This window comes from Myotis myotis, unplaced genomic scaffold (assembly GCF_014108235.1).
Source record: "Myotis myotis isolate mMyoMyo1 unplaced genomic scaffold, mMyoMyo1.p scaffold_m19_p_14, whole genome shotgun sequence".
NCBI classification, from domain to species: domain Eukaryota; kingdom Metazoa; phylum Chordata; class Mammalia; order Chiroptera; family Vespertilionidae; genus Myotis; species Myotis myotis.
In genome coordinates, this window is record NW_023416318.1 from 33595716 (window position 1) to 33609400 (window position 13685).

The 13685-nt window shown below is 39.8% G+C and overlaps 1 protein-coding gene across 9 annotated transcripts in view; it reads right to left on the minus strand.

Moving 5' to 3' along the window:
* The window catches only part of MTA3 (metastasis associated 1 family member 3), a 173161-nt gene that overhangs the window by 79934 nt on the left and 79542 nt on the right, over positions 1-13685 (minus strand). For all 9 annotated transcript variants that reach the window (XR_004971857.1, XM_036334736.1, XM_036334737.1 and 6 more), the window contains exon 4: positions 9018-9144. Coding sequence is in view for 8 of the 9 variants with exons in the window: in XM_036334736.1 (XP_036190629.1) it covers positions 9018-9144 (127 nt within the window). In the remaining variant the exon portion in view is untranslated. The remainder of the gene's footprint in view (positions 1-9017; positions 9145-13685) is intronic.

Here is a 13685-nt window from a genome sequence, read left to right on the forward strand (position 1 = left end):
CAAGTTCAATACCCAAGTTGAGGGTTCAATCCCTGGTTGGGCCACCTGTGGGTTTCTCACATCTCTCTCTCTCTCTCTCTCTCTCCCCCACACCCCCTCTTTCTGTCAAAAAAAATCAATTAAAAATTTTTTAAGTATATGATTGTCTAATCATTATGGTATACACCTGAAACCAATACAAAATAATACTGTTGTAAACTGTATTAGAAAAAATTAAATTAAAATAAGAAAAACAATTCAAAGGAAAAAATACCACAAGAAAAGCAAAATACTAGCACATAGGTTAAAAAAAATTAGTTTTCTAAACATTTTGCAATACTTCTATATTCCTCAAATTTAAGATCATTTTCTCATAAAAACATCTTTTTCTGGTAATCACCTTAGGTTAATTAACATCACTTCAAAAGATATCTCTGAGAGCATATGATATCTCCATAATATCCCATCTCTATTTTGGTTACCAAGAGTTACAAAGGTTTTCTATTTTTCTAATATATTTTATTCATGCATATTACTGAAGCAGAAAAATTAACATTATTACTTCAGTACACATAACAACACTCAAAAGTCAACAATTACCTGACATGCTTTCACAAGGGACAAAATGAGTGGGAAATTGCTCTGTTGCTGTGAGCACATCTACAGCAGCCACAGAACTTCTCTGACCTGTGGCTATGTGCTCCCCCATGCAGCATGCTTAAATAATAAATGGGCTTTCTAAAAGTAAGCTCCATTTTATTTTGCCTCATTAACAGTTAACAAAGCAATATTTATAACAATTAATACATTACCTAGAAGAAATAAACTCATTTTTGTTAAGTTCTCAAAAGTTGAGTATTTTTTAATGGGAGAAGCAAAATCTGCTAAATGTTATTTTAATAGATACCACTTTCTTTAATAGTCACTTGAATTTTAAGGGTTAACAGTCACTGGAAATTCATATAAACAATATAGCATACTTAAAGTCTCCTCCATACTGTCTGAAAGGACAAGAGAATTTAAACTGAATAATTAAACCATTTTCATAATTATATTAGGAGATAGAAAACACTGGTTATACTGTTTTATAGGCACATGATTAAAAAACACCAATAGGATACCTCAGCCAATCTAAAATATAAATTATTTGGGGCAATATAGCTTTTATGCAAAAATGAAAGGATAATAGGTGATTTTAGTTTTTAAATTTTCTTTACTATACCTATATTATACTTTTCCCAAATTAAAAATGAAAATCCGCCCTGACCGGTTTGGCTCAGTGGATAGAGCGTCGGCCTGCGGACTGAGGGGTCCCGGGTTCGATTCCAGTCGGGGGCATGTGCCTTGGTTGCGGGCACATCCCTAGTGGGAGGTGTGCAGGAGGCAGCTGATCGATGTTTCTCTCTCATCGATGTTTCTGGCTCTCTGTCCCTCTCCCTTCCACTCTGTAAAAAATCAATAAAATATATTAAAAAAAAAATGAAAATCCAACACAAAAATATTCATGTACACGTATTAACAGCTGACAAAGCAGGATGTTGAGTCAGAATTATTTTATGAAGTATGATTATGTAATAAACACGTGCTACATGCCAAGAGTTGCCAATAAAAGTAGTTTAAATGAGATTTAAACTGTTGTCTTCCTTTATGCTGAACAAATATTGGCACATAGATAAACACATGCTAAATTTTAAGCAAACCCCAAACTAAAGGAATTATTATCAAACTCTAAATATGATTTATGCTAAATCTCAAGCAATGATCCTCATTGTTCTCTCCCATAATACTTCAATCCTTAAGGAATAAAGATACCCAAACATGATGATAAAATATATCAAAGACCATACACAAAGAAAGAATACTCCAGGCCCATATAATTATTCATACTGCTTTTCTACAGGGAACCATGCAAGAGCAAGGAATTTCCATGGAGATAACATACTACCCCACAGATCATTCAAAAAGTTCTTTAAAATATACTGTTTCAGAGACCGTGCTGGGATAGAGAGACATGTGAATAAACATAACACAACATGGTCCCATGTTTAATGGCAGGTGCTGATCAGCCTACTGTTTGCTTATCAGGATGTCCTGTATAATCCAAGAAATTCAAAAACCATATGTAAAAATGTGCATACAGGTAATATATTTCTTTTACCTAAAGAGGTTACCAATCTGGATAAGTGAAAAAGAGAAAGTTTAAATTAGCATCCATTTCCATACTGCCTGAAGAATTCCATTCCATTTCATACAACTGCAGTTTGTGGAATGGTTCAGAATTTACCATCCCTGCTTGGAAAAAAGTCCAGATTTCTTAGGCACACCAGACTGAATGAATCCAAGTATCTGGGGGAGGATCAGGAATCTACCTGATCAACAAGCGTCACCAGTGACGTGAAGGCACACTGAACCTGGGATACCACTGCGACAGGTGCAAGGTCTGCTTTAACCTTAGTCCTTGCTCAATGAAAGCCATTATTTCTTCATTTTTACAAAAAGGCATTTTTCTCGCTGGCCTTATGAGCTTACATTTGCTCTGAAGACTTTTTCATATTAAAAAAACCATGCTAGGTTCTGTGAGTGGAAATTCAGCAAATAGACAGTTTTATACAGCATCGTATCCATTAAATACAATGAACAACCAAATAAAATAATGAAGCTCAAAGATCCAACATGCTTTCAGAAAGATTAGAAATTCTGAAGGAAATTATTTCTAAACTAGAATTCTATGCTTAAACAAATCTCCATTAACAGTGAAAAACATTTTCAAGTAAGTAAACACTAAAAACTTTTTACATTTTAGAAGACTAATGGAAAGGAAAAAGCAAAACAATTATCATACTCTAAGGAAAACAAAAGGTTGTACCAGAAAGAGTACCAGTATGTAAGGAATATTTACAAGTCATAAAATACAAAGATTGATCATTAAGTTAAATAAAAGTTGTGATATACTGGAAACACAAGGGAAAGAGAAGGGAAGGAAGAGGAAGTAAAGAGAGATTTCTAAAACTGAAAAATTAACAGTAGCAGTGTCAGAGTGGTAAACGTGCAGAGAAGTTGAAAATGACTGCAGTGGGGGAACTCATTTATTTGATTTTTAAAATAATAAAATTTAAATTTAAAGCAAAATGGGGAATCCTCATTAGATAAAGTGCATAAATTTGTATGACTACAATATATACTAAGGGAGCAAACTTTCCTCAACCTTCGTGTTACTGACATATGTTGCAAGGGCTATCCTGGTAGGGTAATATTTAAGTAGCATCGCTGGCCTCTACCCCACTGGATGATAGTAGCATCCTCACAGCGAGTTGTGACGACCAGAACTGTCCAGACCTTGCCAAAAGTCCCCGAGGACATAAAACTGCTTAAGAACTGGTTAAAAACCAATGCTCTAAATTATTAAATAAATCTTAGCAACAAACATTCAAGGACTGCCTATGTTAACTGAAGGAATATGATTTTATAGATTATAAAAAGGAGGAGGACAAAGAAGACAAAGGAATCTGGAAACCTTTAAGCATTTCTATTCAAAGATATATTTTTGTTGTTAATATTGCTTTAACAGATGTTAAGAAATAAAAATAAAAGAAGGATCAAAAAAAAAGAAAACCAAAAAACCCCCCCCACAAAATTGGAACATCTGTTTGAGTAAGGTAGGGGAATAAAAACCAAGAAGAGAAGTTAGGGCTTACTGTGGACTTTATGAAGAAAAATGACAAGCAATGTTTTAGAAAGACCATTCTGCCTGTGGCATGTGAAGAGTACTGAAGATTAAGACTTTAATCCACAATTCAGGAGATTGGATAAAAATGTGAAAGAAACTGTCCACAAGTAAATTCAAGGGAGGGGGTTATCCCTTCCTTGGTGCCACCTTCCCCTTTTACAGCTAGGAGCCAGTGAAATGTCCAAAAGGTAGGGTGCTAGAAAGTTCCCCTGCTCCAGAACAGGATGACAGCTGGTTTTGATTGCCAGGAAAATCACAGGCATTTCCACAACTGTGTGGAACACCCGTACTAGGGACAATATGCAGTATGTACTTCCATCTAGCCCAGGGCCTTTCTGCATTGTGGTTTTGGTTAGAGAAGGAAACACTTCAACCCATAGGGAATAAATTGATCATTTCAAAGGGAAGATTATATAGTGTAACCACCACATTTTTTTAAAGTGTGTATAAAAATATTAACTTTAAAATGTTAAACTGGGATATGGTTTTTCCCCACTTACTATATTTTCCCTCTAGTTGTGCTACTAGCAACCCTATGAGCCTAAGCACACTAAGTAATTAAAGTATCAGTAGATGAGCTAAAAGATAAAAGTCAGACTTAGCTCAGAACCAAAATCAGAAAATTTAAGAAAAGACAAAGAGCCCTGCTGGCCAGTGTGGTGCATCGGTTGAGCCTCGACATATGAACCAGGAGATCACGGTTCAATTCCTGGTCAGGGCACATGCTTGGTTAGAGGGACACTCCAGAGTACACGAACCATGCTTTTAAAACTCCTTATTTTCACCTTTCTTGATCCTTTACATTCCCATACATTTTAAAATCAGCTTAATTTACACACACTCACACTTCACACACACGCAAACACTGCTGAGCTTTTCTTTGGAACTGTATTCAATCTTTGGAATAATGTGGAGAAAACTGACATATTGTCACGCATTTACTTATCCTGCATTTACTTAAGTCTTTTCATTCCTTCAGCAATACTTTATAATATTAGTTTTTACACATCTTTCCCCTTTTTCAAACATCTTGAGATTTATTTCTAGGTGTTCAGTGTTCTTTGATGATATTGTAAATGGTTATTTTTTTAAACTTAGTTTTCTAACTGATCCTCTTCATACCATATACATAAAACAAACTTCAATACAAAAGATGAAATAGTAAAACATCAAGAAAACATAAGACTCTCTTCACAATCTTAAAAATCTTTGCCTATTCCAAGACAGTGACACTTGGATTCTTTCTTGAATGAACACCCTTCCTGTATTTAACTGCCATCCCCTCCTCCTGCTGTTCCATCACTCATTTTCCAACCATATTTCTCACATATTTAAAAACAAATCAACGAAGCTAGAAAGAGCAAAGATGACATAGTGGTGCAGAAGAATAAGCACTATTTAGCAAGAGAAGAAGCTATACATTGTCATTCCAAGTAAATTCCAGCAACGTGTGGCCAAAGTCCAACAAATACACTTAAGATTAGAAAAGGTATTAATGATACACCAAAATATTGGTGCTGTTGGGTGGAGGAATTATAGGGTGAGCCTACCTAGTCAACAAGTTATGAATAGCTTCTTTCCATGCCTGATGTCATGTACACATCATAATGCTGTACCTCTGCAACCAGGCAGTCCGGGTTCAATTTCTGAATCTGCCATTTAAAAGCTGTGAGTCCAGCCCTGGCTGGTTTGGTTCAGTGGATAGAGTGTTGGCCTGCGGAATAAACGATTCTGGGTTCAATTCCAGTCAAGGGCACATGCCTGATTGCAGGCTCAATCCCTGGTAGGGGGCGTGCAGGAGGCAGCCAATCAATGATTCTCTTTTATCATTGATGTTTCTATCTCTCCCTTCCACTCTGAAATGAATAAAAATATTTTTTTTTAAAGCTGTGAGTCTGACAATTACTTAACCTTTTTGTGCTTCAGTCTCCTCATCTGTAAAATGGGGGTTATAACAGGACCTACTTCATCAAGTCATTGTGAGGATTAAATAAGATATATGTAAAGCAAGTGGGATAACAGTGATCATAAAGATTCAATAAATGTTAGATATTTTAAAAGCCAAGTTCAATAAACATGGGCTATATATGACTGAATATAGTATTATATATACTTACAACAGGTCTCGTAGCTGGCATTAACAATCCATTTTATAGTGCTTTATAAAATGGATGCAGCATATATAATTTATTATTAATGGCTTAAGACACTGTGTGTGAAGCATGCTCCTCTTCCCTTTGTCTAAACAAAAAAGTTCCCAAAGCATTCTCATTGCTCAAGTCCTATGTATTTCACAACAAGAGCTGAATCACTAACCCTACCCAGAACTGTCCGGATCTCTCTCTTCCAGTGGAATCAGGGAATCAGAAGGAACAAAGAGTTGCTTCCCTGTCATTCTGAGAAGCTCATAGCATCTCAAACTACAGTATTATAGCTCACAAATTACAAAGAACCTCAGGAATACCTCAGTCAGGTTTTCTCCTATGCTCCACATGGCACAAGGAAAATCTGGGCACATATAATGTCCCTGAGACTAAAAAGCCAGTATTCAACCCAATGAGCCCTCTTTGCTGCCAAACAACAATGGGGCTCCAGTAATTTCCTCCTGTTATAGCAGAAATAGATAGGGCATGACTTCAACAGGAGCAAAATGTCAGATCGCATTCAACGTGCACTTGTTCCACATCAGCATGAGGGCTGGGCAGCACGACTCCATGCTTTGGCCAGAGACTGCCCCAAACCCCATTCAGCTGTTCAAAGATGAAAGCTACAGATGTCCCTTTTAATTTGGGGAAGAAAACAAAGTCCCAAATGCCTGTGTCTCCATCATAATTCAAAAGAATTGCCACCTGATAAACTCCTTCTTGAGTTTATGAGCTAGGGACCTTGTCTTACTTACCAACCACCTAGTAAACTACCCAATCTGGAATATTCTCAGGAAATGTGTTCAACAGTGACTGATCACATATACCATGTAATTTCTATGTTCAACACAGGGTGTCTTGATAATTATATTTCAATATACTCTCTCAGTCCTTATGAAAGATGAAAAACACATCACTTTTTCCCTTCCAAGCAATCTGTTAAAGGAAACTAGCATTACTTGTAAACAGATTCTAAGCTATCAGGAGGGTAAATTAAAAATATACTTGTGTGTTTTGGTTACATTTTAAAAACCATTTGTCACATTCTTGTACTGGCAAGATTTTTAAAACTGGCCACATAACTTCTTGAGCTTAAAATGAATTTTTACATTCTAGCTTCTTCTAATTAAATAATCAATTCATATGGCTCTTTAGCATTTATTAGTTACATACATCTGTAAGAAAATGATTAAAGGTTTTCACATTTTATCTTTTTGAGCAAAAATTAACTTACTCTCCTAATTCCTGAAATACCCCTAATTGGTGGGTAAAATGACTATCCAATTTATCTGGCCTAATTATCTTTTTCAGAAAAAGGACCTAATTCACACAGAATATACTAACTGTAGCCGATCTAAACACAGTATTCCTTAAAAAAAAAACAACAAACTAAATAAAGCAACAGTATAATGTTAACTTATATTGAGGGGGTTATCAAAACATTTCTTAAAAGAATTGGGGGAAAAAGAATTACAGTATCTTTGTCATACATTTCCTACCTTAGAAGATCTCTATGTCTACTCTGAAAAGAGGTCCTTGGAGTTGAGGTGCATGCGCGCGAGCGTGTGTGTGTGTGTGTGTGTGTGTGTGTGTGTGTGTGGTTACAAGGGCCAAATCAAACTTGTTTAATCCCAAAAAGGCAGATTTAAATACAATACTGAATTGAAGGCTAAAGAGGAGGGAGGGGCAATTACTGAAATAAATAGTTAACATATAACATAGTTTACTCCTTATATTAATAGTTTTTAAGAGAACTGAATAAAATAAATAAAGATTGTGAACAAGAGTTGAAGGAATTTCTTTACCTCAAGAGACAGAAACACTGCATTTTCTCACACCTATCACCCTGGACACATTCTGCTCCCTGCACATCTAAGCTCACCTGTTTCCCTCTACCTGAAACATGTCTCATAGTATCTCAAAGGCTGAGTAAATGCCAACTCCCCCAGTTTTCCTGATCCTAAAGGTGTGTAACTACCTGTTTTTTTAGTTCACACATTTTGTTACACCTCCAAGATGCACCTATTATAAACCACAGTGAGAAACAGCTTAACCGTGTGTGCTTAAATGATACCACTATCAGCAGATCATATAAAACCACCATCACTCCTCCACAACTTCCCAAACTACAAACCAAGACTGAATTTTCCCACTTTTACAACCTATTAATGCACAAAGCAAATGCAAGTAAGTAATAAAGAATATAAAGTTTTTAGCCCAGAGGTCCTCAAAAGAAAAATAAAAGGCCATATACTCTATAGGATCAAAGGTCATCTGCCCTAGGAACCAGATCTTGGGTCCTAGTTCTTGGACTCTAATCCTATTCTATATAATAAAAGCCTAATATGCAAACTGTCCCCTCGACCGGGAGTTCAACTGCTTGCTATGACATGCACTGACCACAAGGGAGCGGCGCGGAACATGGTGGGGGTCGGCAACTCGATGCTGGCAGCAGTGTAGGCACTGCTGGCCTCAATGGGCCCCAACGAGAGCGGGACCATGGCGGGATGGTAGAGCAGGTGAGCGGGCGGCACCAGGCCAAGGCAGGTGCAAGCGGGGCCCGATCGCCCCGCCAATCACAGCGACCAGTGGCGGCAGCAGGGTGCAGGGCTGCCACCCGGCTCCCAGGCACTGAGGGAGCCGGGCCGGGGCCCGATGACTCAGGTGGAGGGGGGCGCACTGGGGCCTGGGGGCCCAGGTGCTGCCCAGGGCCCAGAGGTCAGCTGGGACCTGCCTTTCCATGCTAGACACTCACGCTTCAATCTCTGGCAAGGCCTAGGGACCACACCTGTGCACGAATTTCATGCACTGGGCCTCCAGTGACTCTATAATGTTCTAGAACTCTGGAAAAGACCAGCATTTCCCAAAATGCAGGGTGTCTCCTGGACACTTTTATAGAGGATGCTAACAGATACCCAAATAAGTTGGGAAAGTCAAGATTAAAATAAAGCTACGTGGTTACTTTACTGCAGAACATTCTCAGGGCTTTAATATGCAAAGGCACACTATAAATTTTCAAGATAAGATTCCATTATGAAGTATTTAGTAAACTAATTTGAGCAAGATCGTGAGCAGAGTTTGGAAAATGCTTCAAAGAAGGTCGCTTGGTGTGTTTTTTAATTGTCATGATATTACTGAATACTAACGACTTCTTAAAAAGTTCTTACCTGATATGTGTTGCAGGCAGAGATTCATATTGGCGAGACAAAAAGAGTTCCCTATGTTTCAACTGATGTTTCTGTTTATCAGTCAAGTCAGCCTCAATGGTTGTTTCAGATTCTTCCTCAATTTCTTCTACACAAATAAAATTCAAAGAATTCATTATTACAAAGCACAATATCTATCTGGATATTAAGAGAGACAAAAAACTTTCATTCAATATTTTCTTCATATAATTAATGTTAAATTTACATATTTAGCTTTTCATCTGAATTACAATCATAAAATTAAGTTACATAGCTTCAAAAGAAGAAGAAGAACTGCAATTTAAAAATGGCAGATGGGCCCTGGCAGAGTAGCTCAGAAAAGATGCCAAGTGTTGGGAGAAACAGGAGTGGGGCAAAAGCTAAATAACAAGAAGGAAGGGTTGGAAGTCTATCTACAAAACAGTAACAACAGGACACTCCATTTAAAAAGAGAACAGTCAGCCCTGGCTGGGGTGGCTCGGTTGATTGGAGCATTTTTCCATGCACCAAAGGCTCGCGGGGTTTCATTCCTGGTCAGGGTACATACCAAGGTTGCAGATTTGGACCCATACAGGAGGCAGCAGATCAATGTTTATCTCTCACACTGATGTCTCTCTCTCTCTCTCTCCCTCCTCCTCCCCTCTCTCCTCTCTCTCTCTCTCCCTCCCTTCCTCCCCCCCTCCTCTCCCTCTCTCTCTCTCCCCCCCCTTTCTCTCTCTCTAAAAATCAACAGAAACGCCAAAACCGGTTTGGCTCAGTGGATAGAGCGTCGGCCTGCGGACTGAAGGGTCCCGGGTTCGATTCCAGTCAAGGGCATGTGCCTGGGTTGCGGGCACATCTCCGGTGGGGGATGTGCAGGAGGCAGCTGATTGATGTTTCTCTCTCATTGATGTTTCTAGCTCTCTGTCTCTCTCCCTTCCTCTCTGTAATAAATCAATAAAATATATTTTAAAAAAAAATCAACAGAAACATATCTGCAAGTGAGGATTTTTTAAAAAGAGAGACTAATCAGAAAACAAGAAATAGGATAACACATTTCAAATTAGAAAACACAAATAAAAAACTAATAGAAGGATTAGAAGGTAACACTAAGAAAATCTCCCAGAAATTACAACATTAAGACAAAGTGATAAATAACTAAAGATTTTTTTTTAAATAAAGAACACTGCCTGAGCCGAAACCGGTTTGGCTCAGTGGATGGAGCGTCGGCCTGCAGACTGAAGGGTCCTGGGTTCGATTCCGGTCAAGGGCATGTACCTGGGTTGCGGGCGCATCCCCAGTGGGAGATGTGCAGGAGGCGGCTGATCGATGTTTCTAGCTCTCTGTCTCTCTCCCTTCCTCTCTGTGAAAAATCAATAAAATATATATTAAAAAAAAAAAAAAAAAAAAGAACACTGCCTGAGCCGTTTGGCTCAGTGGATAAAGCGTTGGCCTGCGGTCCAAAGGGTCCCTCCCGGGTTCAATTCCAGCAAAGGCATGTACCTCAGCTGCAGGCTCCTCCCTGGTCCAAACCCTAGTCAGGGCACAGGCAGGAGGCAACCAATCGATGTGTTTCTCTCACACCAATGTTTCTCTCTGTCTTTCCCTCTCTCTTCCACTCTCTCTAAAAAAAAAAAAAAAATCAATGGGAAAATATCCTCGGGTGAGGATTAAAAATAAATTAATTAATAATAATAATAAAGTTTTAAAAAATAAAATAAAGAACATTCATGAAGTTCAACATCCCAGTAATAAAATTCCAGAAAGAACCAACAGAGAAAACATATTTCTTTACCTTTCTTAGGGGGACAGGGGAGAGGGAAGACCTCTCAAAGAAATGATTCAAGAAAATTTCCCCTTACTGAGCAAGATGAATGTCTAGATTTAATTCCCAGCATAATTAATGTTTTAAGTGCTAATATGAGAAGATCACAAAAATTTGCAGAAAGGAAACATAGGTCATGTACAAAAAAACTAGACTTAGTGGAATCACATGTGAACAGCAACATTGTATGATAAGATGGTAGAGCAATGCCATCTAAGAGGAAAACTGATATTCAACCCACAATCCTATATAATAAAGAGGGAATGTGCAAATTGACCGCCACTCCACCACAAAGATGGCGGCGCCCACGGGGGGGGGGGGGGGGGGGGCCGGGGTGGTGGTGGTGGTGGTGGTTCCATAACACAAGATGACTGCGCCCACATCGGAGGCAGGGTGTGTGTGTGTGTGTGTGTGTGTGTGTGTGTGTGTGTGTGTGTGGTTACATAACACAAGATGACTGCGCCCACATCGGAGGCAGGGTGGGGGGGGGGGTTGTGTGTGTGGTTCCATAACACAAGATGACTGCGCCCACAGCAGAGGCCGAATTCCCGTAAAGAGCCTTAACGAGCAATCAGCAGGGACCTGAGGCTGCGCCCCCACCCCCTGCCCCTGTGGGGCTTGACAGGGGACTTCAGGCCACACACCCCACCTGGCAGGGCTTGATGGGGAACCTCAGGCCACACCCCACGCCCAGCAGGGCTTGACGGGGGGCCTCAGGCCGTACCTCCCGCCTTGACACTAGGCTGGGGGACCTCAGGCCATGCCCCCCACCCAGCAGGGCTTGATGGGGAATCTCAGGCCATGCCCCCCACCCAGCAGGGCTTGACGGGGGACCTCAGGCCACGCCCTCCGCCTCGGCGCCAGACCAGGGGACCTGAGGCTGCGCCCCCCTGCCTGGCGGGGCTTGACAAGGGTGGGACCAGCTGGGTCTGGATCTAGCCCAATGGGGGACGGAAGGCGGCCAGGTCTGGGTCTCACGCGATTTTGAGGTGGGTGGGCGGGGACTTGACTCTAGGTCCCGTGGTGCGCCCCAGACTCTGACAGGAGGAAGATTTTCATATACATTTTACTAATTTTCTTTCATCTCTGACACTTCTATTATAGAGAATGGGCAAATAGCAATATTAAAATATTTCCTCTAATTAATCCCCTTTTAATGTGCACGAATTTCATGCACCAGGCCACTAGTTGCATAATAAACTATCATGATGGAAACAAAGAAAGGACAACCTTTCATTCATTCAACCAAGAGATATTAGTTGTCCAAACAGGCACTATTCAAGGTATTGGAGACAAGCAATGAGCAAAACATTAATAAGAAGAAACAATTCAAAGTGTTTGCCTTTGGGAAGCAGGGTTGGAAGGAAGTGATGGAAGACAGAAGACAAAGTTTTACATCAGATTTTTAAAAAGCACTATTTAATACTTTCTTTTATTTTACTGAGGAAGGGAGAGGGAGAGAGAGATAGAAACATCAGTGATGAGAGAGAATCGTTGATCAGCTGTCTTCTACAGGCCCACACCAGGAATCCAGCCCACAACCCCAGCATGTGCCACCACTGGGAATCGAACCATGACCTCCTGGCTCATAGGTCAACGATCAACCACTGAGCCTCACCAGCCAGGCTAATACTCTTTTTAAAGAAAAAAAAATGACCAAATGTCATTTACAGATATAATCACAAATAATTTTAGATACAAAAATTTTTTAAATACAATTATCTCTTAGGGGCTCACAGATTCTCTGCAACCTTACCTAGATCAGACGTGTACATCTATGGGAATAGTAGGAGCATTGAGGCGCAGAGTGTGAGCCAAGTTGGGGAGCAGGGATCAATCTTCACATAGAAAGTAGAACTCAAGTTCAGGCCTCTAATGCCTTAATTTTGGGACACTGGCAACAAACACACAACACTTTTCTCTTCCTCACAATTCTTAATAGTTCTTATTTATGGACCCTGGACCATAAAAAGATTTTTATCACATATAATCCCCTAGTTGTGGCCGTTCTTTTGAAATGTGTGAGGGTAATGAATGGGCTAAGTGTCAGATCTTTTCTACTTCCAAATTTTTAAAGCTCTGAATGGAAAATGAACCTGAAAAACTGATTTAGAAAGATTCACCTAGCTCAAAAAAAATAATAAAATTATTTAAAATTCTTAAATTTTCTTTTTAATGAGCTACTCAAAGAAAAATACAGCACGAAAAGAGCCATTTACTTTCAAGTGTAACAACATTTCACCAGTAGAAAACGATGTGCACTGGCATTATTAGCACCAGCAAAGATCACACACAAAATTATACTTGCCGAGACCGGTTTGGCTCAGTGGATAGAGCGTCGGCCTGCGGACTGAGGGGTCCCGGGTTCGGTTCCGGTCGGGGGCGTGTGCCTGGGTTGCGGGCATATCCCCAGTGGGAGATGTGCAGGAGGCAGCTGATCGATGTTTCTCTCTCATCGATGTTTCTGGCTCTCTGTCTCTCTCCCTTCCTCTCTGTAAAAAATCAATAAAATATATTAAAAAAAAAAAATTATACTTTACTAGCAAGAAGGCACTGGGGCAAGGAGGGGAGACAGAGTACAGGAGAAACCTGCACAAAAGGGATTGTATGAAGTTTTAAGGGGCATATAAATATCACTATTCTTAACAATGCATGTGCCATATAACTGCATGACCCATCAAGGCTCCACAAATTCCAAAGTTTTAGACTGCAGGATGAGAAAGAAAGTATGGCCAAAAGCTCACTAACACTTGCAAGCTGAGAGGGGATGGGATAAGGCCAGCACAAATAATGTCTAAGAGGCACCATCAGAGAAGAAATAAAACTAGCTGAGTATCGTCCAGAAC